This window comes from Mytilus edulis, chromosome 1, assembly GCF_963676685.1.
Source record: "Mytilus edulis chromosome 1, xbMytEdul2.2, whole genome shotgun sequence".
Lineage (NCBI taxonomy): Eukaryota > Metazoa > Mollusca > Bivalvia > Mytilida > Mytilidae > Mytilus > Mytilus edulis.
This window is the reverse complement of record NC_092344.1, coordinates 55,687,676-55,710,910: the sequence shown is the minus strand read 5'-3', so window position 1 is coordinate 55,710,910 and position 23,235 is coordinate 55,687,676. Positions and strand designations below refer to the sequence as shown.

Genomic DNA, 23,235 nt, shown 5'->3' with positions numbered 1-23,235 from the left:
ATCAAATCAGGTGCTAAGTCTCTTTCGGTATGTTTCGAGGAACTATATGCAAGCAAGGATTTTCTTTTATCAATTTTTAATGTGTAAGACTTTCCTCTTTTCAAAACGATTTGCTCATTTTGTTCAACAGGATACCTAAGTATCCGCAAATTGGTTACTAATAGTTATGACAGAATGTGTCCCTGGCAACTGGTGACATGTGGATAAAATCTATACCAAGTTATTTTTGTAAAGAATGGAATGAATTATGTTTATTTATTGAGGAGATTTTAATTATATTCATCCCGTTTTTATAGAAATCATAAATGAAAATGAAATATCATTTATCAACTTATTTTTATCTTTTTAATATATTTTTCTTTCTAAATGAACCGTTGTCATTGTTGTCCACGACAGATGCCACGTGTTGATCATCTATGATCACCCTCAGTTTTTGGTGGGGTGTGTTTAGCTAAGTCTCTAATTTTGTGTTCTGAATGTTGTTTACTGTTGTTTGTCTGTAAATATTTCTAAACATTACACTTTTATTGATTGCTATCTTGAACTTTGATGCCATCAACAACTGTCAGTCCATACTTTAGAAATGCAATTTAACGATTTATTGCCCTTTCTTTAATTTTATGCATAATCTATGTGCCTTTTTGTCCATATTTTGCGTGCTCTTGTTCATTGAGGTTATCATGCCTTTTTTCCATGTGTTCGAATTCCGACCAGGGAAGAACAAAAAAAGGTGATACCGCAAATTAACAGAACTATTATTGTTCGGCTGATGGTATGTTTAGACGAATTATATATATATATATATAAATATATATAGACAATTATAGTGCATTGACTTGACATATCAACGATATAAGGATGAGGCTTAGAAACGTGAAAATGCGAGGCTGTGCCGAGCTTTTTCCCCGTTTCGGGTCGAATACTTATCTCGTTCATATGTCAAGTCAATACACTATTTTTGTCTTTATACTGCAATCTAAAAAAAAATATTTTCAATTGTTGTTTAATGTGTTAATATTATTATTTGATTTATATATTGTGAAACTTCCACCTTTTATAAAAAGGCCTCATATCATGCAGGCGAGAAATATATCAAATAATTTTATTGCCATATAATTCAAAAACATAACATGTGACAAACATATTAACATATATACAAAAATAAACAATACAATATTAAAACACAAAATGTATTAGTTCAAATTATTGTTTTAGGTCTCCCGTCCTCAGTTCTAATGACTGTCTTATAAAGGAAACTGTATTTTTAATTTGACTGTGAGATGTGGGGTTTGGTATTATTTTAAGTTTAAGCATGTCATCTTTAGCAGTATCTTTCCACTCCGAATTAATTGGAGTCAAAATATTTGTTTCTATAAAATTTATATTTAAGGCATTTGAGAAAGAAGTGTTTTTCGTCCTCTATCTCATTACAGAATTTGCAATATCTCTGATCTCTATGGATCTTAGGATGTCTACCTTTTTCTATTAAAAGAGTGTGTTCGCTAATTTTGAATTTTGTTAATAGTTTTCTTGAGTCAGAATGGTTATGTTTTAGGTAAAATTCTTGTTTCAAATTAATCTTAATATTTTTGTATAGGAAAATTTTATTACTTTCATTTAGTAATAGATTATTGAAAAAGACATTGCAATTAGATTTAATTTGCTTTTTTTTATGTTATTTAATACTGTACCTGTATTTTGTGAAGTTGTTATTATTTCTGGATCAATATCTAATATTGTTAAAATATCAGTAAGGTAAGTATACCATGTATATATTCCTTCTGAGTGCATTTTTTTTACACATTTCAGAAGCCTCTTTTGACAAGGGGTTTACAATTTGGGTTTCCAGACGGGAAAAGTATAGCAATGTTTGAGAGAGTATATACTCTTCAATAGGGAGTCGACCAAGCTCTGTTCGTGTTGCTATATTTGATGAGGATTTTCTTACCCCAAGTATATGCTGACAGAATGAAAGGTGGACTTTTTCATTGGGACTTTTGTCAATAAAAGATAACTTATCAACTGTCTGATTAGTTCTCTTTGCTCTCCATTTAGCTCTATAATATGACATAGAAGTGTCCATATAGCATACTTCAGTGACAACGCAACACAATGAAATGTACATTACCTATTGAAATCCGCAATCGATGGGATGATTTATAGTTTGCAAACCAAAAAATATTAACAAGTGAAATATTTTTTTTTAAATTGCAAAAGAAATAAGATTGAGTCGTTGTATACATGGGAGACAAGAACGGGTTAAATAGTTCGTATGAATAATTAATTATAATTTCGGCAATTTCTATTCAAATATTCATGAGGAAAAGTGATATCAGGTCAGTGACTGTATATGACATAGAAATATATGGTCACATATTTTGACTGCTCAAATAGAACGAGTGCAGTATAAATAAACAATAAAGATTTAGGTGACCGGTAGTTACCTTTCCTCGTCAGTTTTAATAATCTTTATTGCAAAATTACACACATAAGGGTCAAGCAATACAAACAAACATTATACATTTTAAATACAATGCAATACAATGAAATACAATACAATATAATAGAACAAACTAGCGTCGTAATGCAGTGCATGATATATAAGGCATAACGATGGAATTGTTACAGATCAGCATAATTATCTATTGTATACATATAGAAGTTATTTTTATAAAAGATTTTCATGTCTTTTCGTGCATTACACACATACGGAAACGTAATACAATGTATACTGAATGTTAGATCAAATCAAATGAAGCTGTCATTTTTGTTCCAGTGTTTTTATCAACTGCAGTCATGCCAATTTCAGTATTTCCGAATGTATATTCGGTATTAACATGTCTTTTCGCTTCAATTGGAATGGGAAACTTTATAGTTGCTGAACCTAGATAGGTGCAGCTTCTTTCGTCTGTGTACATCGGCATTGTATCTGTAGATACGTATATTGGGAATGTCATTGCTTTTTGCATAGGAAAGATAGTCGAGTGACTAGAAGTAAATAAATGTCCCAATGATACCTCTTGATTTTTTTCAACTATTTTCCCAAAAATCTGTCTGCACATTTGTGGGTTGCTCTCGTTTTCTGCCAGATATTTCTTGTCGTGAATATTTGGGTCAAATATGTGACGGGTTTGTACACCGTAGGAAAATCGCATAACTCGTGATCGAACATATTCTGGTCTATGTCCAAATAATACAGCTCCTTTTAGAACAGAAAGACCAGCCTCTTCCGGAATGATAACCCTCTTCCCTTTAAAATTTCGCTTAACAGCATCCTGTATCAGCATACATTCTGAAAACCCACCAACAAGTAGTAACTGAGAAACCGCGGAAGCTGATTTATTTCGCAAAATTTCTTTCATCAGCGAAATGATGCTATCAATTGTCGGTTTAAAAAGAGACCTCATTAGATTAGCATCAACTCTCATCTTATCTCCTCGAACGGTTATCAGGTTTCTGTATGGTGACGACTCAACCACATCGACAAGATTTTTACCCTGAAAATTATTGCATTGCGCATCAAGGGAAACAAACGGTATAGTTATGTTTACTTTTGAATCCTTGTCAGGAGTAATTGTTCTTTTCACGGTTTCAAATTCTCGGAAAAGATCCAGATAAGCAGACGGGTCTTTATCTTTTATCTTTTTCATTATTGGACCTCCAAAAATCTTTACAAGCATCTGAAAGAACTGTCCATCAACTGAAGTACCCCCACAATCATTTCCTGCAGCTCTACACAATTCTTTCAGCTGTCCATTTGACAGTTTTTCATGGACAGTTATATCAGCAGTACCTCCTACAATGTTAGACAATCCGTTATTTGTTTGTAAAGTGTTATGTATTTGCTTTTATTCTATTTCTTCACAGTCCCTTAAGTTTTGCCTGCTTATATAGCGAAATAGCACGAGTACTCTGAAATCGGTACTATGTATATTCTGTCTTTATATGAGTTCTTATTTTGCTTTGAAACAATCTTACGAGTTAAGAAAGATTATTGCATAATTTTGTTTAATATTGTGCTGTTTCAAAATGATCCCAGGTAAGACGAAAGTTAAAAGTTACCAAAACTGTAGTCCGCTCCACATTATATATGAACATTTCCCAAGTAATTCAGTGGTTATTGTTGTCTGTTATACTTGTTTTCGTTTATTTTTGTATAATAAATCAAGCCGATATTTTTTTTCTCGTTTGAAATGAGTCACATTATGTTATGTCAGGCCCATACAAAGCTGAATTTATGGAATATATTTTGTTCATTATTAAAGGGGGTACTTTGATATATGATTAAATGGTTATTTAGCTTCCCTGTTTAGCTTAGCCTCACGTGTAACGCTGATGTTATAGAAACATTTGAAATTGTCGATAAACATTTTACGTGTATGCCATAAAGAATTTTGTATTCAAATTGAAGGAAACCTTTGATATTTTTTGGAATTTGATCCAGTGAGTGAAACATATATTTGTCATTTCTACCTCATTATTTGATAAAATGTGTTAGTGATTTTTAATACAATACCTCCTAAGTCCACTACCATATATTTTGAACCCGGTTCGGTCATTTTAAAACCTTCATCAGCTCCGTGTAGTTTGTTCGTGGGAAGATACTGGCAGAAAATCGATGCTGATTCTGGTTCAAGTGCAATTTTTAATCGATCTTCTGGTATTCCTGCCTATTTGATATTTTTGATAATTGGAATTATTCTGCGTTAGCATTTTGCATTTACCACATTTATTTATGTCGACAAAATCATGTATCACTTAAAAAACATCTCATAATTAATTTAAATGTTTAAAAAAATGTTGTTTAAAACAATTCAATAACTTTAAAATAATGATTTACAGAAACGAGCGTTAAATGAACAATAGATGCTGGATAAAGATCAATGAAAACATTCGAAGGACAAAAAAGAAAAACAGAAAAAATGACAGCAATACTACATCATTATATTATCAATTCGTATATTTGAATTAATTTGATTCTTGTAGAGATAGTCACATGTTAAACTATATTTTCGAAGGTAGATAGACAATGGCGAATAGCAAAAGTGACATCGCACGGTTATTTTTAGAAGATCTACTGTGTGACGTCGTGTAATGAATTTCATGATATAGTTAAAAAACAATTAAAACAAGTGTATATTTATGATCGATTTAATCATACGAATTAAATGCATAAGATGTATACAAAAAACATTTAAAAAACTGAAATAACAACTAATATGTTGTTATTGTCAAGGAGACAATATGATGTTATTAAAATTCAAACAAACTAAATGATCGAAAAAAGAGAATATGCCTATATTGCACCGACGTTTTATGATTCAAATATGGTCGGAAATTTATAATATAACAATTATAGCCTTTGTATGAGTATAATACAGTATATGTCGACCCAAAAACGTATAACGACTTCGGACTTCGTCCTCAGTCAATATACTTGTTTTACGTCAATATATCATTGTATCGACCTTATATATTACAAAGGCTATAATTGTATAATATAGTTTCAAAGAATGGTATCGCTGAAAGCGAACTTTAAGTGCAATGCAAAGAATACAATTAAAATTTAGTCTTGCTTCAAAATATCTATTAGCAAATGGTGTTTATAATTTCTAATTTGTTGGCAAACAATCTTATAGTCATAACCTCTATTTATGTATCCTTCGAGCCAAAACAAGAATCTTATACGTATTTATGTTTCCATATTTGAATCATGCTTGCAGAATAAATATAAACACTTAGAGAAATGTTCTGATTCAAGCAGAATCAATATAAGAAAACTTAAAATTTATTACTTAGTATGCATTATGCACCCAAGTTAGATATAAACGTGTACAATTGATACACATTTGTCTTTCTAATTGGTTATCTGACAATAATCTTTCTGGATCTTTACATAGACTATTATATTTCTTGAATGTGGTTTGGGTGTCTTCCGCCATCTTGGTTTGTGAAAAAACTTAGGTCCAGATTTTCTATCAAGTTAGCAAAATTTGATGCAGGAATGCAGATATTTTATGTGATTTTTCATTTAAAAGAACAAAATTATAAGAATAAACAATATAAATGTTAATATTTTTACAAGTGTTATTTATTTTTGGTTGTTTATAAATGTTTTTAAATTGGCATTTTTAGGGAGGGAGTAACTCTAAAACGGTGCATTTTCTGAAGGAATCTACATGGAATTTTCCTATTTTGTATTTTAGCTGGAAAAACGTACGGTGACCCTATCTTTTCTTTTGATATTCCCAAAGAATTATCTGAAAGCTATCTTTTCCTAATTTATTTTTCAATTCGATCATTTTGTTTCATTTCTAATCACAATATGTTTTTATTTCCCCTGTATAATCCATACAAAAAGTGTCATTTGTCACAACCTGTAGCTTTAGAAAATGCGCGGTGACCTATAATTTATAGAATATTTTTGAACATGTATCAATATATACTACGTTTTGGAAAAGTATGAACACATTCTATCATTTTTGTTTTAGACTCCCATACCACCTTAAATTCAATATAATAATAATAATGTTATTGAAAATGTTTTTGCACCAGAAGTTTCATACATCTGTAATGTAAGAAATGAGATTTAATGCCCATTTAAATGAGTAAAGCTAACTTAAATGCAAATATTTGCTACATAACTAATCAACGTTCTTGTATAGGAATATGAATTTTATTTCTTTTCTATTCCCATTTAAACACCATACTTACTCTAACTGCGCTTTTTCTCATTAACTGTTTTGCAGCATCAGTCCAAATTGCAGGCACAGTAAGTACCCATTGTATTTCCGAATTATCCATACCAGTTCCTTGCTTATCTAATAAATCTGTGAGATGAGTTACAAGTGCTTTTATTGACAAACCAAACACATCTATTGCAGGCACAGATTTTCCACTAATATCTTCCAGCAACATGTGACTTTTAATTTTCTAAATGCACAATAATCATTATAATTTGCGAATGTTGACATTAATATGTAAAAATAAAAATAAAATGAAAATTACTCTTTTCAAGCTAGAGCTTTTTCAAAAGCTGAGGACTGCTACGCTCTATAATAATTTAAGGTAATATACGTGTGCATTGTTGTTGATTTAGTATTGGAAATGTGGTACTTTTGTGGAAATTGATATATATATAAATTGAATTTACTTTAAGAGTGTGTGTAATACACTCATACTTTAAAAAAAATTGTTCACTTCACTTGTTGAAAACATTTACAAATAAACACAACTCTGGAGGTGTGTCTAGATTGTCGGAAGTTATAAAATACAAAAAGTGCATTTGTGTAAAAAAAAAAATATAGGCTATAGAAACATTGTTTAGCAAAACAAATGGTGGATATTGCAGATTAACAAAGCAAACCCACATGCATTAATAATTGATATTCCATTATTGAATTTCAGTGTGTAATATATGCATAGTAAAACGAACATGAATTAATAAGACTTAATCAGAACTGTTATACCCATAGTTAATTTTCCGGCATTTGATATCTTGTCCTGAGACAAGAAAGGTCTGTTATTATTTGTTTTATTAAGGCCAATAGCTGTTGCTGTAACTCAACTGGATCTTAAAACAGCTTATCAGAATCTTTTAAGTAAGATAAGCAATTATTTCAAAACATGTGTTTCGACTGATTTGCATGTGTCCTATACACCACATTCCTTTATCTCCATTTATCAGGAACGCCCAGGGATGTATAACAGTTATCATTAATAAACAGTTTTTTTTTAATTTTTTTTACGAGCAATAGTTTAAATATCAGCTCCATAAAAACATAAATGCGATATTTAATATGTACACAACGATAAGAACATACCAGTTTGGTATGACCTCTTTTGTTTATTTATATTCACTTATAATGCTTGTTATGTTCCAATTCTTGTATTAACATTCCCGTCCTTTTTTATTCTCTCTTTATCTCAAACGTCTACATAAATAGACTTATCACGGGGTTAGAACTTCCATTGACTACACGAAGGGTGACACATGGAAAAAAGGATCTTCTAAATTTGACATAGCACTTAGATTCCCCGGATTTTGAGTTGATCTGTGTTCCTTAGCCATTGTGTTTCTATGTTGTATCTCGTAGATTGTTGTCTTTTTTGACAAGGCAATGTCGGTTCGTTTGACTTTCCCTTTGGTATCTTCTGTCTCTCTTTTTCTTATCAATTTTGCAACTGATAATTACGGTGGTACCCAACACTTTCACTAAAATTAATTTGGCTCGTTTAATTTTCATAAAATTTTGTCAAAGTATTAACTTTGACCCTTGACAAAAATATAAAAATTTCTAAAAATTTGAACCAACCGTTTTATCAGAAAAGTTACACTGGTTATATGGCAGTTTGACAAATACTTATTTTGATCATTGTGAAGCTTAATATTCCCTTTACAACACAAGGTAATTAAAACGTTTAGCTGATTTTACAGAGTTGTCTCCCTGTAGTGTTAGGTACCACCTTAAGGGACATTTTATAAAAATAATTTCATTTTGAATACTAACCGTGTTGTTGTGTAAATTCATTTTGAAGCGTTGAAAGTAGTAGTAATTGTTTTGTTCATCATCCATCAAAATGTCAGCATACTTGTTTTCAGCTTCATAACCAAATGAGTCAAGTTCTTTTTTGTCGTTCAACAGTAGGCATGTTGGCGTTTTTAGTGACAGAAGAGCCCTTCCACCAGAATTCCATGCTTGATTTGCATGTATTTTAAGGGGATCTGTTATAAATTCATGGCGCATTGAAAATGCATAACCGGAATAAGTTGTACCAAAGTCTATAGCTGCCACCAAAAGATGATCTCCTTTCTTCTGCATTATGCTTTATTTCTGTAAAGAACACTGAACAATAAATATGATAAATTTCATTTGAAAAAGAATATCAATCAATTGTAATACAAAGTAAAAATGTTCATCAAAACAAGATCTATCTGCCCTGATATTTTCAGATGTATCAGGCAACTCATTGCTGCCCCTTAATTGGTATTTTTAAGGAAATTTTGTAATTTTTGGTTATAACCTTGAGTATTTTAATAGATAGAGATAAACTCTAAACAGCAAAATTGTTCAGCAAAGTAAGATCTACAAAAAATGACCAATTGACCGCTCTAAGAGTTATTGTCCTTCATAGTCAATTTTTAACATTTTTTGTAAATTTTTGTAATCATTTACAAAAATCTCCTCTGAAACTACTGAGACAAACTTAACCCAACTTGACCACAATCACCATAAAGGTATTTAGTTAAAAAAAAAAATGTGTCTGATAACCCAGCCTACCACTCAACAGCGCTGAAATCGCTAAAAGTTAAACATAGGGGTAAAAAGACAATTTTGTCCATTATTTTTAGAACCTTTATAAATAGAAAAAAATCTGAAAGGAAAACATATGTTCAGAATAATGAGCTCTACCAATTGTCCATATATACGTCAAAACTGTTATAAAACTATTTTAGAAGTTATTGCCCATAAATAACAAATTTTATGATTTTTTTTTATTTTTTGCAATTTATCATGACAACTATGATATTAAGGGAGAAACTTTTTTTCTGTTATGCCTCATTATAATAGATAAATAAACACTAATAATAAGCCACAGAAAATAAACTGACTAAAAGTTCAGTAATACAAGATTCACTATTCATGTCTACAATGTTGGAGAGTGTGCTCTGTATGATATTCGCATAGACTAAGGTGAGCGACACAGGTTCTTGAGATTAAAGGGTTTTAAGGTTTTAAGGTTTGCAACAGATTTGTATTGTTTAAATATTTGGGTCCTGTCTAGCCAGCTAAAATACTCTAACCAAACCATAGAATAATCCATTATTCACTTTTATTTTTCTCGCAGGAGTATTAAAGTACACGCTAAGTACATTCATTAAAAAAAAAGAATCTAACACTTAACATTTTTTATGCAATGATGCATATTTCATTTAGAAAGAGAAACATAAAAGGGATAAATCCGGATAAGTGTACTTCTTTTTGCACCGCATGTTTGTGGTATACAATCTTTGCCGCAAGTTTTTTGATGATGACGTCACATACACATAGAAAGACCACATCTTTTTGCAGATCATTCGAAAAGAAAGAATAATATATAAAGAAGCTGTGGTATGAATGCCAATGAGACAACTATCCACAAAAGACCAAAATGACACAAACATTAACAAATTTAGGTCATCGTACGGCTAAACTGTAATATTTTTTCGAAAAATGTGCTCCTTCTCTTATATAATATTGGCAATAGTTTAAAACCTCATTGACAATTTGATATAGCGGTTGGGATAAAATGTTGTTTAGGTTGTTCACATGACATTTGTGCAGTAACATTCGGGCATATTTGATGTTTTAGTTTGAAAAGATTTCGAAATGCCATTACGGTAAACACCCATGTACAAAGTGCATAATTTGATGAAAATAAGTGTACGAACCTTATGATAAATAATTCCCCCCAACTGATAGGTTTACGTAAATCAACAAAATATTAGAAACATATTTTGACTGATTATTTATCACATTATACAAATGAAACGAAATAAGATCAACTCACCGAATAATGCATAAGTACAGGAAGTTGTAAAATCGTAAAAAGTATTTAAAGCAGCCTATGTAATAATACAATCCATAGCTAAGACATAAAAATAGATTCTAATGTTACACCTCTCACCGCATTGTCATTCTTGGAACTGTTGAATTAACTAATGCAAAATTAAAACGACCTTTAAACTGTATTTACGCCAATTTATTAATAGACTCATCAGAAATGCTTAGTATATAGTTTTGTTGTCAAGACGGGCGTATCCTTTTCCAAGGACGCATCAGTGACGTGCGAACAAAATAGATAAAAGTTAAAGATAGAAGATTAAGAGAAGTGAAGATTGTTATACACAATAAATTTCCTCCTAGGAAAGTTCGGTCAACTGATTGATGAAATGATCACATGAATTTGTTTGTAAAGGGAAATATAAATCATTGTAAATTAAAACGAATATGTTACCCGATATGCAGACGAAACGCGCATCTGGCGTACAAAATTATAATCCTGGTACCTTTGATAACTATTTACATCACTGGGTCGATGCCACTGCTGGTGGACGTTTCGTCCCCGAGGGTATCACCAGCACAGTAGTCAACATTTTGGTGTTGAAATAAATATCAATAATGTGGTCAATTTTTTTTTTTTATAAATTTTCTGTTTACAAAACTTTAAATTTTTCGAAAAACTAAGGATTTTCTTATCCCAGGCATAGATTACCTTAGCCGTATTTGGCACAACTTTTTGGAATTTTGGATCCTCAATGCTCTTCAACTTTGTACTTGTTTGGCTTTATAAATATTGTGATATGAGCGTCACTGATGAGTCTTATGTAGACGAAACGCGCGTCTGGCGTACAAAATTATAATCCTGGTACCTTTGATAACTATTAATGTTATTTTGGATGAACATGCGCTATTATTGTATTTTATTCTTTTTAAATTTGCGTTTTAATAGTTTCAAAACAAAAACAAACATTTGCCAAGTAGGTGTTCCTTCAGGACCGGAATATCTGGAATATTCCTGGATTTTAATACATATTGTTACGGTTTAGGGAGTAAGCTGTAGGTTTGTACATCCAATTCTTTCGGGCTACTCATTAAACACTATTCTATTTTCGCGTTCGTCGTTTACTGTGAGCCAACGCGTATACAGACATTTGATGGACAGTGTGTATACCTATATATTGTTATTGTGAGTAAATATTGTTAATAAGGTCTCTGGGAATAATAATATAGAGTTCGTCTTCACTGTTTGACCACGGGGGTCCCCGAACTGAACGACTGTTCCCACCCTCTGTTTACCTTTATTTCACACGTTCCAGCTTTATAACCTTGTTATTTTATTAGTGTAAGGCATGAATATTGTAAACGAGGCCCATACATTCTAAGAGTAAGCTTAAGTCCCGTTTGTCCATTTTTAGACTCGACAAAATGTCAACATTCCGATCACCGCCATTTGCATCACTATGTTATTGACGTCAGTGACCTAATGACCTGAGATCAGCACCCAATCAGCATGTCGAAATTCCCTGCGTTTTAAGTTTCGCTTTGTTTCACTTCAACAGTAAAGTGACCCCTTGTCTGAGGGAAAGTCCACCATTTAAGGGAATATTCATTTGGAGGGTTATTATCAACCTGATTATGTATCCAAAGTTAAGAATTATGTACCATTGTGTTGATTCCATGTTCATGCATTTGGACATTTTATAGAAATCAACAGCCTCTTCCTTAATTTGTATGCTCGTAATGATTTCATAAAAACAAGTTTATAAATTTAGATATTGGTTAAAACTAATATAAATAATGACCAATTCAAGTACACCTTCTTGGGCGCGCTCCACTTTAGTGACTCAGCACGACTTTTTATAATCAATTAACGCTAGCACGTCATAAACAAACAAGTGAGTAATCTATGTTTAAAATTTTAAAGCAAAAACCTTTGTTTTAAAGTTTGTGGATTTTCTACATAGTCGGTTTTATTTGCCTTAAAATAACTTTTTTCCATTAAATGCATTGACACAATAAATAGTAATGCTTTGCACAAAGTTTCCACTAGGTGTTTGTACAAAAATGGCCCTTAAAGACCACACAGCAAGCTATAAACGACCCCAAAATTACTAGTGTAAAACAATTCAAACAGAAAACAAGATGCTCCGCAGGGCGCAGCTTTATACGACCGCAGATGTTGAACCCTGAACGGTTGGGGCAAGTATGGACACAACATTCAAGCTAGATTCAGCTCTAAATTTCGATTGTGATTAAATAGTTGACACAGCATAGGGTTCTGGTCTAATGAACTTAATTTTGTTTTGCCTTTGAGCAATTCACTATGCTGTTGAATATTAATCCTCTCAAAAAAATGTTTGAAGAAATTTTCTTTTTATTTATGAAATCTGAAATGAGAAAATTGACCCCCCCCCCCCCAATTTTTTTTATTTCACATCCCCTTTTCCCTTATTCCAAAACTGATCTCAATTCAAATTTCTAACGCAGTTTCCAACAATAACTACTCATTTAAATACATCATAAAATATTAAAATGTAAAAAAGTGCTTGTTATCACTGAATGGTAAAGATTGTTTTAATTTATCATTTGGTAGTCAAAGTGAATATACATTGCATATTGTATAAAACAATGATTTAAGTTGATTCAACTACTATTATGGACAAAGAAAGATAACTCCAATTGAAAATTTCTTGCTATTGCGCAATACTGTGCAATTGAAGATTTCTTGCTGTTGCGCAATACTGTGCAATAGAAAATTTCTTGCTATTGCACAATACTGTGCAATTGAAGATTTCTTGCTATTGCTGAATACTGTGCTATTGAAAATTTCTTGCTATTGCACAATAAATAATATAACAATTTTGGATCCTGATTTGGACCAACTTGCAAACTGGGCCCTTAAGTACATGTTTAAATTCAGCATATCAAAGAAGCCCAAGAATTCAATTTTTGTTAAAATCAAACTTAGTTTAATTTTGGACCCTTTGGATTTTAATGTAGACCAATTTGAAAACGGGACCAAAAATTTAGAATCTACATACATAGTTAGATTTGGCATATCAAAGAACCCCAATTATTCAATGTTTGATGAAATCAAACAAAGTTTAAATTTGGACCCTGTGGGCCTGAATGTAGACCAATTGAAAACGGGACCAAAAATTAAGAATCTACATACACAGTTAGATTCGGCATATCAAAGAACCCCAATTATTCAATTTTTGATGAAATCAAACAAAGTTTAATTTTGGAGCCTTTGGGCCTCTTATTCCTAAACTGTTGGGACCAAAACTCCCAAAATCAATACCAACCTTCCTTTTATGGTCATAAACCTTGTGTTTAAATTTCATAGATTTATATTTACTGAAACTAAAGTTATGGTGCGAAAACCAAGAAAAATGCCTATTTGGGCCCCCCTTTTGGCCCCTTTTTCCTAAACTGTTTGGACCTTAACTCCCAAAATCAATCCCAACCTTCCTTTTGTGTTCATAAACCTTGTGTTTAAATTTCATTGATTTCTATATACTTATACTAAAGTTATTGTGCGAAAACCAAGAATAATGCTTATTTGTGCCCTTTTTTTTGCCCCAAATTCCTAAACTGTTGGAACCAAAACTCCCAAAATCAATCCCAACCTTTCTTTGGTGGTCATAAACCTTGTGTCAAAATTTCATAGATATCTATTTACTTAAACTAAAGGTATAGAGCGAAAACCAAGAAAATGCTTATTTGGGCTCTTTTTGGCCCCTAATTCCTAAACTGTTGGTACAAAAACTCCCAAAATCAATCCCAACCTTCCTTTTGTGGTCATAAACCTTGTGTTTAAATTTCATAGATTTCTATTTACCTATACTAAAGTTATAGTGCGAAAACCAAAAGTCTTCGGACGACGACGACGCCAACGTGATACCAATATACGACCAACAAATTTTCAATTTTTGCGGTCGTATAAAAACACCGATCTAATCTATATACAAACGGAAAAATGCCTATGAACCACACCACCATACAACAACCACTGAACAATCGGCTCCTGACTCAGACGCATAGACATATAGCGGGTTTGGATAGTTTTGTTCCGCCGAAAAATAATATTGCAGTTGAAGGTAACACTTCTCCCTCAGAAGTTCTGCGTACTTTATTCTAACAACGAAAATCAGCATGAATTTGCAGGGGAATGTAAGTAAAGTAGAAGGAATTAATGTAAATATATCTTTTCAGTGTCTACAAAAAAGGGTGGTGGAAATAGACACGATTACTTGCGGGCGGCTCCGTCGAACAAGGAATTAAATTAGTGTGAACTAAGGAAAAGAACACTTTCAATACATTAAAGAGCAGAGATAGTTTGAACAACTTTTCGTAAACTCACGTATCCATGTATCCAGGTACTTATTACTTCTAATTAAAAGAACAACAGAACCACTTTAGCATGTTACTTTGTTTTCAAACACTAAAATATAAGGTAAAAAGGAGAGAAGATAGAGAATAAATGGTTAATAATTTCTGTCGAAAAATTTGGTTCTGCAAATTGAGGAATCTTACAATAGGGAAATTATCTTCAACATTCTTCAAATGTCGTGTATGTTAAAAATAAATCATTGTATGATTCTTTTAAATGAAACTTACCAGTTTTGAAAAAAAAACCAATTGTAAGGGTAAGGTGATACATGTCGTGAATCAATAAAACATTTAAAGTATACCTTATCTGATTTATTTTAACATTTAACAAAGAATGAAAAGACAAAAAAATATCAATGTCCCTCATTTGACTATTTTAACATTTTTGCAAACAAACCAAAACCAAACATGGTATAGCAATTGTCAAATTGTACAAATTATAAATAGGATCATATGCACGGTAGGTATAGTGTCCGGCTAGGATCGTGGTCTTTCGAGTGATTTGATACGACTTTTTCGAGTGTGACCCCTTTTTTTTCCGAGTGAAAATGAATAAAAATGTAAACAAACAGACTTCATCTCTAACAAGACGTGATATAGCCGCTTGTGTTTAATATACAAAGTTATATTATGTATGATAGTATTTGATATAGAAAGATATTACCAACCCGACATTATTTTTTGTTAAAAAAAAGTTTAAATAAGCCTTACAATGCTTTAATTCCAAAATACAGAATAAAGCTATTTTTATACACATATACACTGATAATGTTGAAGGAAATGCATCCATGGAATCTATATATCCTACGAAATACAGACATTTTACAAAAATTCTTGTTTTTGCATTGAAAACGACATTTTGAGACTAAATTCATTTATTAATGTTCGGGTTTTTACAGAGCAGTCCGGGCTTTTTCGAGTGTGTCCAATTTTTTTCGAGTGATTATACAAATTGCCTATAGTTTAAAATGCTATCTGTCAGTGTATTTACGATTAAAATAATAAACAAAGTTTCAAATTGAGCACTTTTCCAGGCATGAACCAATGCACTCGTCAGTTTGATAATGGTGTTCTAACACTTACATGTTATAAATATTCGTTCAATTGTATATATTTTGCTGTTTGTCATACTTTATAACTTTCATGTACAGTACATATTCGTGATGTCAACAATATAATGTACGCATAAATAATTTTGATTGAAACGTACATACATATATTTATATTCCTGATGAGCTATTCATATCATTATCTATTATGTATAAAATCTAATTCAAATGCTTATGTCAATTGGAATAAAAATCGAGCGGATTAATTGTGTCTGTTTTTTTTTAATTTTTCATTCATGTTTTGTTTTGTGTTTGGGCGGGGGTCAGGCCTCCATTAGTAGAATGTGTTTTAATACATAGAGCTTTTCTGATTCTTCTTTGCTGTCCAGTACTGAGGTTGCTTTTTCCGTTTTTTTAATAAACAGCAGCGCCATGATCGCATGATACACCTATCACGTTTTCAAAGTTCATTTCTCTTATCGATGGTTGTGTCTTGTTATCTATTTCTTGCATGAATAGAAAAGTCTCGTATCATCACGTACACAGATTGTGATATGAAAATACGAAACTCTTAATTTGATCTGCTGGTGTCATACCATCAACTCCCTCCAATGTAAAACGTATGTAAAAGTAGTCCTACTCTGACACAAAATAGTGCTTTCGATGTCATTGTTTACTTAAACTAACCAACACATTTTCAAAAATCAAACTTTTGGTGAAAAAGAAATATATTTAGACCATTTTGAGCCAGAATTTACTTGTCTATGAGTTAAAATTAAAATTAGAGGGTTATTGCGCTCCACGTTATATTAATTAAACATTTCGAGAAAATCAAGGGTTATTACACCCCACGCAACGAAGTTGCTGAGGGTATAATGTTTTTGACCCGTCCGTCAGTCCATCCGTCAAGTCTTGTTTCTTGTCATCGCAACTCCTCTCAAACCACGCAACAGAATTTCACGAAACCTTTTTAGATAATACGGACATAATATGTAGATGTGCATATCGACAGGAAATTACGATTCAATATTTTTTCTAAGAGTTACGTCCCTTTGAACTTATTTGCTTTAATGTACTACTGCAACAGTTTGTTATCGCAACTCCTCTGAAATCACACAACAGAATTACATGAAACTTTGTAGATAATTAGGACATACTACGTAGATGTGCATATCGACAGGAAATTACGATTCAATATTTTTTCTAAGAGTTACGTCCCTTTGAACTTATTTGCTTTAATGTACTACTGCAACAGTTAGTTATCGCAACTCCTCTGAAACCACACAACGGAATTCCATGAAACTTTGTAGATAATAAGGACATACAATGTAGATGTTCATATTGACAGGAAATTATGATTCAATTTTTTTTTCTTATATAATTTTCTTTTCTTACACTTATTTAATTTCTCCAATGACCATGTGGGGACGTGGGGTATGTGAGCGCGCTCACTAAGGTTCCTTAATTTTCGGAGTACCTCTATTAGAAGGCTTTAAGGGTATTGACATGTAGGAAGATGATACATGTGCATATCAGGATATACCTGGTTTCTAGGAAGTTAAACTTAGGGTAAGATTTTTAGAAAGCTGTGAAAATTGCAAAATTTGGTAGAACAGATAGGGAATTTTAATTGGTGGTTTGACACCTTATACAGCATTATAGGACGATATTACAGCATTTTTACTGGCTATTCGTTAGGTCATTGATCACCTTCATAGGTTACGCCGATGTACATTTCGTGTGCAAAATACTAGAACAACGATTCTCGGAATTTTTAGTTTAACGCGATGAGATTGTTGGCCGGATTAAGACAACTAGGTTTAATAACTTGTGAGAATGGGATATCGCTTGATATAAACTCTTGATATTTAATTCAAATAGTAATAATAAACTCGCCAAAGGCTCGTTTATTAGTATATTGAAATTAAAAAATTCGAGTTGATAAAAAGCGATATCTATTCTCACTCGTTATGACAACTATAAATAATGTCAATGTAAAAAAACAACTTAACTTTTACAAAAATCTTCACGTCTGAAACAACTTGACCAAGTTCATTATGGATAAAGATAACTGTAAACAGCAAGAATTTTCAGTAAAATAAGACCTACATTCAAGTCACCATCACCAAAACAGATAGTTTTGCCATGAATTCTATTCTTCTCTTTAAAGTTGAAGAGTGCCCTTTGTTTGACATGCACTGCAGCAAAAAGACTAAAGTGAGTGACGCATGCTCTTAAGAAACATTATAATGTTTAATAAAATCCCATAACTCGGAAACGTAAAATAATATTTTTTTTAAAAATCGAAAGGGATGATATCCGGCAATAGACAATTCAACTAAGTTTCATGTAAATTGCATTGGTTACAGCCTTTTTGAGTTTTTGTCTGACATGCTGACGATAGACGAATGGACGACGTGGTACCATAATGCGTCCCGTATGAAAACTCCATGGTTCACCACGAAATTTTTATTTACTTTGTTGACAACAAAAGTACCAAAGTGGAAAGGTATTAATATAAGTTGCAACAACTTGTTTCCAAATCAACTATTAATAAATAAGTTTAAACTAACAAAGGTACCACGAAACGAAGTTAAAAAGATTATGATTCTCCTGCACTTTGTTCCAACTACCTTTTATAAAGGATCTAATAATTTCTAATTTAATACTGGAAAGTTGTGGTAGCACGATTTCCGAACAGAAAACTTGCATTAAATTCAAAAAAGGTTAGTTTTGATCAATGTAGTATTATGTTTTTATGATTTATTGAGAATAGATAATATTTTCATTCATCAAATTACAGGTATCAGCTAGAAAAGTCATTTTTTAAAGTCTAGAATACCTTTTTTCTTATTCAAATTTTCTGTAACAAACCCGGACCATTTGTCAAAAAACCCCGGACGATTTTACAGGTGTTCTCGAAAAAACAACAAAAACTGAATTTTTGGTTTAAATACAAGGAAATTGTGTTCCTTTGTTTATCGAAACATGTAAAGTATTCAATATAAGATGGGTAGAAATGTAAACAAACCTATTATAATTACGAAAAAGCAGTTAATTGAACTTATCCCATGTGTTATCACTCAAAAAAGCCCAAACTACACTCGGAAAAAATGGACCAAATCACTCGAAGAACCTCGATCCAAGCCGGACATTAAACCTACCGTGATATGTAACAATAAAATATTTATCCAAAACTGTTCAAATTGAAGTAATTAAAAAATTACAACAGAATACCTCTCACCGCAAAATAGAACAAGTTCTTGGAACTTTCAATAAAGGAAACAAGATAAAATAGAGCTTTAGATATGTGTGTGTGTATTGATTTCAAGACAGTTCAGATGTTAAAGGGTAAAAAGATGTTTCTGTTATATGTTATCTTACTTTCGTATATGAGATGATTTTGAGAAAAAGATAGGAAATACATATTAAAACTACAACCCTACAAAGAGTAATAAAAGAAAATGGAAATGACACAACTATTTTTACAAAAAATAAGACCTTTAAAAAACTTTAAATTATATGCATATGATAGATTAAAAGAATTTAGTTGCAAGAAAATCAGGCATATCAACAGGTTGATGTGTGTAATCATCACATATCATATTGGTTTTAGCATGTTAATTTGATGAACAGTTCACCATGCCAAAGTATGAACTGAGATCTGTGATGATGTTTTTTCCCACATTAGAAACCATTATATATTTTGTCCTAGAATACTTAATGAAAATACAGAAATTTACCCTTGCAAAATGAAAATTGTTTTAATGGTGCAATCGCAAAAAAACTGTCTAATAAAAACAAACAACATCATGGTAAAACATTCAACGACAAAAGTACAACCAACAATAACAAAATGCCGTATCGAAAACTTAACATTTACCAAAACAAATCACATTAAAAGCTGGGTATAATGCATGTACCATGGAAAAGAAAGCGTTACTGCTTCACATTTTGCACCCGTTGTATTGTGCTACAAATCAGGGGCTAAGTCTCTTTCGATTTGTTTCGAGGAACGATATGTATACAAGTTTTTTTTATCAAGTACTTTATTGTAAAGGACTTCACGCTTTTTAAAACGATTAAAGTGTAACGCATGGTATATTTCCAGGGACCTTTTGAATGCAAATACAGGTGGAAAACTTTAAATATTTTAAATAATTCGTTTTAATCGTATTACACTTTTATTGATTGCTATATATCTTTAGCTCTGATTTTATTAACAACTGTCAGTCCATACTGAACCAATGCAATATAAAGATTAATTGCCCTTTTTGGTTTTTATTTATTTGCATAATTTATGTGTCCTTTTGGTAATCTTTGGCGTTTTGTAGTTGCCCTTTTTCATTGAAGTTACCATGCTCTTTTGTCAGTTAGGGGAAACTCTATTATAGGACATTGGCGCATCAAAACGAGTTTAACTCAGTTACGTTCTATATGTGCCTATTTGAAGTCAGGTCTATGCAATTCAGTGGTTGTTGTTTGTTGGCTGTGTAACATATTTGGTTTTCGTTCATCATTTTGTACAATTATGTGGTTTTGACTTTGCTCTTTGTTGAAAGCCGTACGGTGAACTATTATTGTTAATTGTTTGCTTCAGTGTCATTTGGTAATCATAACACATCTTCTTGTGTTTACATTGAAAACGGCATGACTAAAAAGAAAAAGACCAGCAGACCAATAATAATTCACAAAACACAACAAAGATAACTATAGACCTAGCAATACGAACACAATATTAAGAGACATTTAAATCGCTTCTGGTGCAGAAAAATAATCATTCTTTGGTATTGTTATTATTTACACTACCACTGAGTTGATACCTCTTCAAATCTACGAAGGTATCGCTAGCCAAGTAGCAAGTACTCCTGAGGAGGCATGATAATACTAATATTGTTTATTTTTTTCATTTATTACAAAACTTTTTAGTTTTGTGAATTTCATTATTTTTTTATTTATTTTTTTCCTTAATTTTAATAAGTGTTTAGTTAATTATTTGTTTCTCATCTGACTTATAGTATCAGATTTATACAACTTGTGTTTCTAATTTGCTTTACATTCTTTCTTTTTTTTTTTAGTAAAGTTGCACACCATCTATTTTTATGTTTTTAAATCTGTCCTTAGTCTTACCTAACGCATATTTTCTTTTACCTGGTAAAACGCGTTGTCAAGAACAAAGATATATTTTAAAAATTTCCTTTTAACTCACATCTGCCTTGATTACAGGACCTCTCATGGTCAGGATTCTAATAACCAATAACTTCAAGAATGATTATTCTATCTTTTTTTAATTTTTTAATTACCTTTCGGTGTTTTCAGCTGATGTATTTTATTAAATCAGTTATTTTTTTAGCGGTATGTACGAAAATAGGAGGAGTGAAGCAGGGAATATTTTCAGTTATTGTGTTTTAAAGGGGCGGTGGTCAGAGGAAATGAGTTGTAGTAAAAGCCTTCATAAATATATATACGAAACTTAAACATGTTGAACAAGTTTGATATCAAAGCTAGGTAAAATAGAGAATAGTCCATATTATATGATGAAGCTAGAATTTCGAGGTCATTTCATCGAATTTCTCAACAAAGTTCTCTCAAAAGCTCCCATTTATTTACGTACGTTTTCAGCCCAGTAAGTTAGCACTTCGCTGTTGACATGAATATCAATTATATGGTCATTTTTGTTAATTTCCTGCTTACAAAAGTATGAAGTTTTCGAAATACTAAGAATTTTCTTATCCCAGGCATAAATTATTTTAACCGTAGTTGGCACAACTTTATGGAATTTTGGGTCCTCAATGCTTTTCAACTTTGTACTTGTTTGGCTTTGAAACTATTTTGATCTGAGTATTACTGATGAGTCTTATGTAGACGAAACGCGCGTCTGGCGTATTGAATTATAAGACTGGAAGTTATGATTAAAGAACTCTTTTACATGCGCATCAAAAATGTAATTTGTAGAATTAAATGTAATTGGTGCCAATCTCTAAATCGTCCTTAAAATTTTATAAATAAATTTAACAGAGACTGTAAAAGATTACCCTTACTAAATAAACCAAACATCAGATATGAAAGTGAAAAAAGATAATAGAAAAAAATGAAAACAACACGTTTAATAATTTTATGCGTCCGAAGCGCTTTTCTGGATATACTTTCATCAGGAACGCCCAAAGCCAAATACTTGAAAGTCGAGGATGTATAAATAACGAAAACGTTGAAGAGCTATATGACAAAACATACCTTAAAAAAACAGCCAAATCCAAGTTTTTAAACGGAAAAATTTAGAATGGTTTGTTATAAATCATGTCAGTACCGAAGTACAAATTGTCTTTTGAATGACTGACATGATTATACCGAAAGAAATGGGGATTTTCCATATAAGAATTACAATGTATTTTTCTTGATTATGAAATCACATATAAAAAATCGTAAAGTTTAAGTAGACAGGTCAAGTTACATTGATAAACGAGGACAAAACTTTTAAAGACGTACTTGTTTACTGGTTATATTTTCAGATTATGACAATGACAACGAACGAAGGCTTTTGATAACATACTTCACTAGAATACATATATTACGAAAAATTTAAAATAACTTGTTCTCGAAATGTTTAAATAGCACGTATGTTGATCCAGATTAACCGTTTTTGTGTTTTTGATTTACTAAACACAGTTTATAGAGATATATACACCTCTTGACATTAAATTTAGGTTATGAAAAGGTAAGTTCAAAATGCATGGTAATTGTTTTTAATTCCAGGTTAAAAATTGTTGTTAAACGAAACTTTCTCTTAAATTTGAATTTAAATATCTGTAAAATTTTGAATTAATTAAGAACAAGGAAACTATTTGTTTAACATAAATAGGAATGAATATGTTGATAAAGGTTAGTATTTAAGAATTGATTGCTCTTTTTTGTAAATTTATTGGGGTGTAAAAGCGTTGACCGAAGTACGCGCATTATAATTATTCGCAACACATTTTTTTTTTATATTTCTAATATTCAAATGCTCCTTGTTTTTGTTTTTGTTTTTATTTTTGTTTTTTGTTTGTTTTATTTTCTTACTTGGAAATGAGGATGTTGACTCTAGTCGTCCAACAGCACTTTTTCGTTGGTATTCTGGCTGAATTGCTAATACAAAAGATTGAATTACATGTGAGAATGACATAACATTTATCTTTTTCATTTCATTTTTCTTGAAAGATATTATCTCTATGTGAGAACATAATATGTTGATTAAAATATTTCACATG

General features: G+C 31.5%; 1 protein-coding gene across 1 annotated transcript; it reads right to left on the bottom strand.

Annotated features, from left to right (window-relative positions):
- Positions 1 to 1,220: 1,220 nt before the first annotated feature.
- On the bottom strand, positions 1,221 to 10,666 carry LOC139485052 (heat shock 70 kDa protein 12A-like). The gene is made up of 5 exons (XM_071269169.1): positions 10,552 to 10,666; positions 8,511 to 8,834; positions 6,715 to 6,933; positions 4,517 to 4,670; positions 1,221 to 3,796 (listed from the first exon to the last, which is right to left on the bottom strand). The coding sequence occupies exons 2-5, from the start codon at positions 8,820 to 8,822 to the stop codon at positions 2,739 to 2,741; spliced, it is 1,743 nt and encodes a 580-aa protein (XP_071125270.1). The 5' UTR covers positions 8,823 to 8,834; positions 10,552 to 10,666; the 3' UTR covers positions 1,221 to 2,738.
- Between the last annotated feature and the right edge of the window lie 12,569 nt (positions 10,667 to 23,235).

Excerpts from the sequence above, each read along its gene's own strand:
- LOC139485052 (XM_071269169.1), bottom strand. The coding sequence starts at position 8,822 with ATGCAGAAGAAAGGAGATCATCTTTTGGTGGCAGCTATAGACTTTGGT. Across the intron at positions 6,934-8,510 it reads TGAATTTACACAACAACACG|AAAATTAAAAGTCACATGTT; the intron begins GTTAGTATTCAA and ends TTGTGCATTTAG. Across the intron at positions 3,797-4,516 it reads TATGGTAGTGGACTTAGGAG|GAGGTACTGCTGATATAACT; the intron begins GTATTGTATTAA and ends CTAACATTGTAG.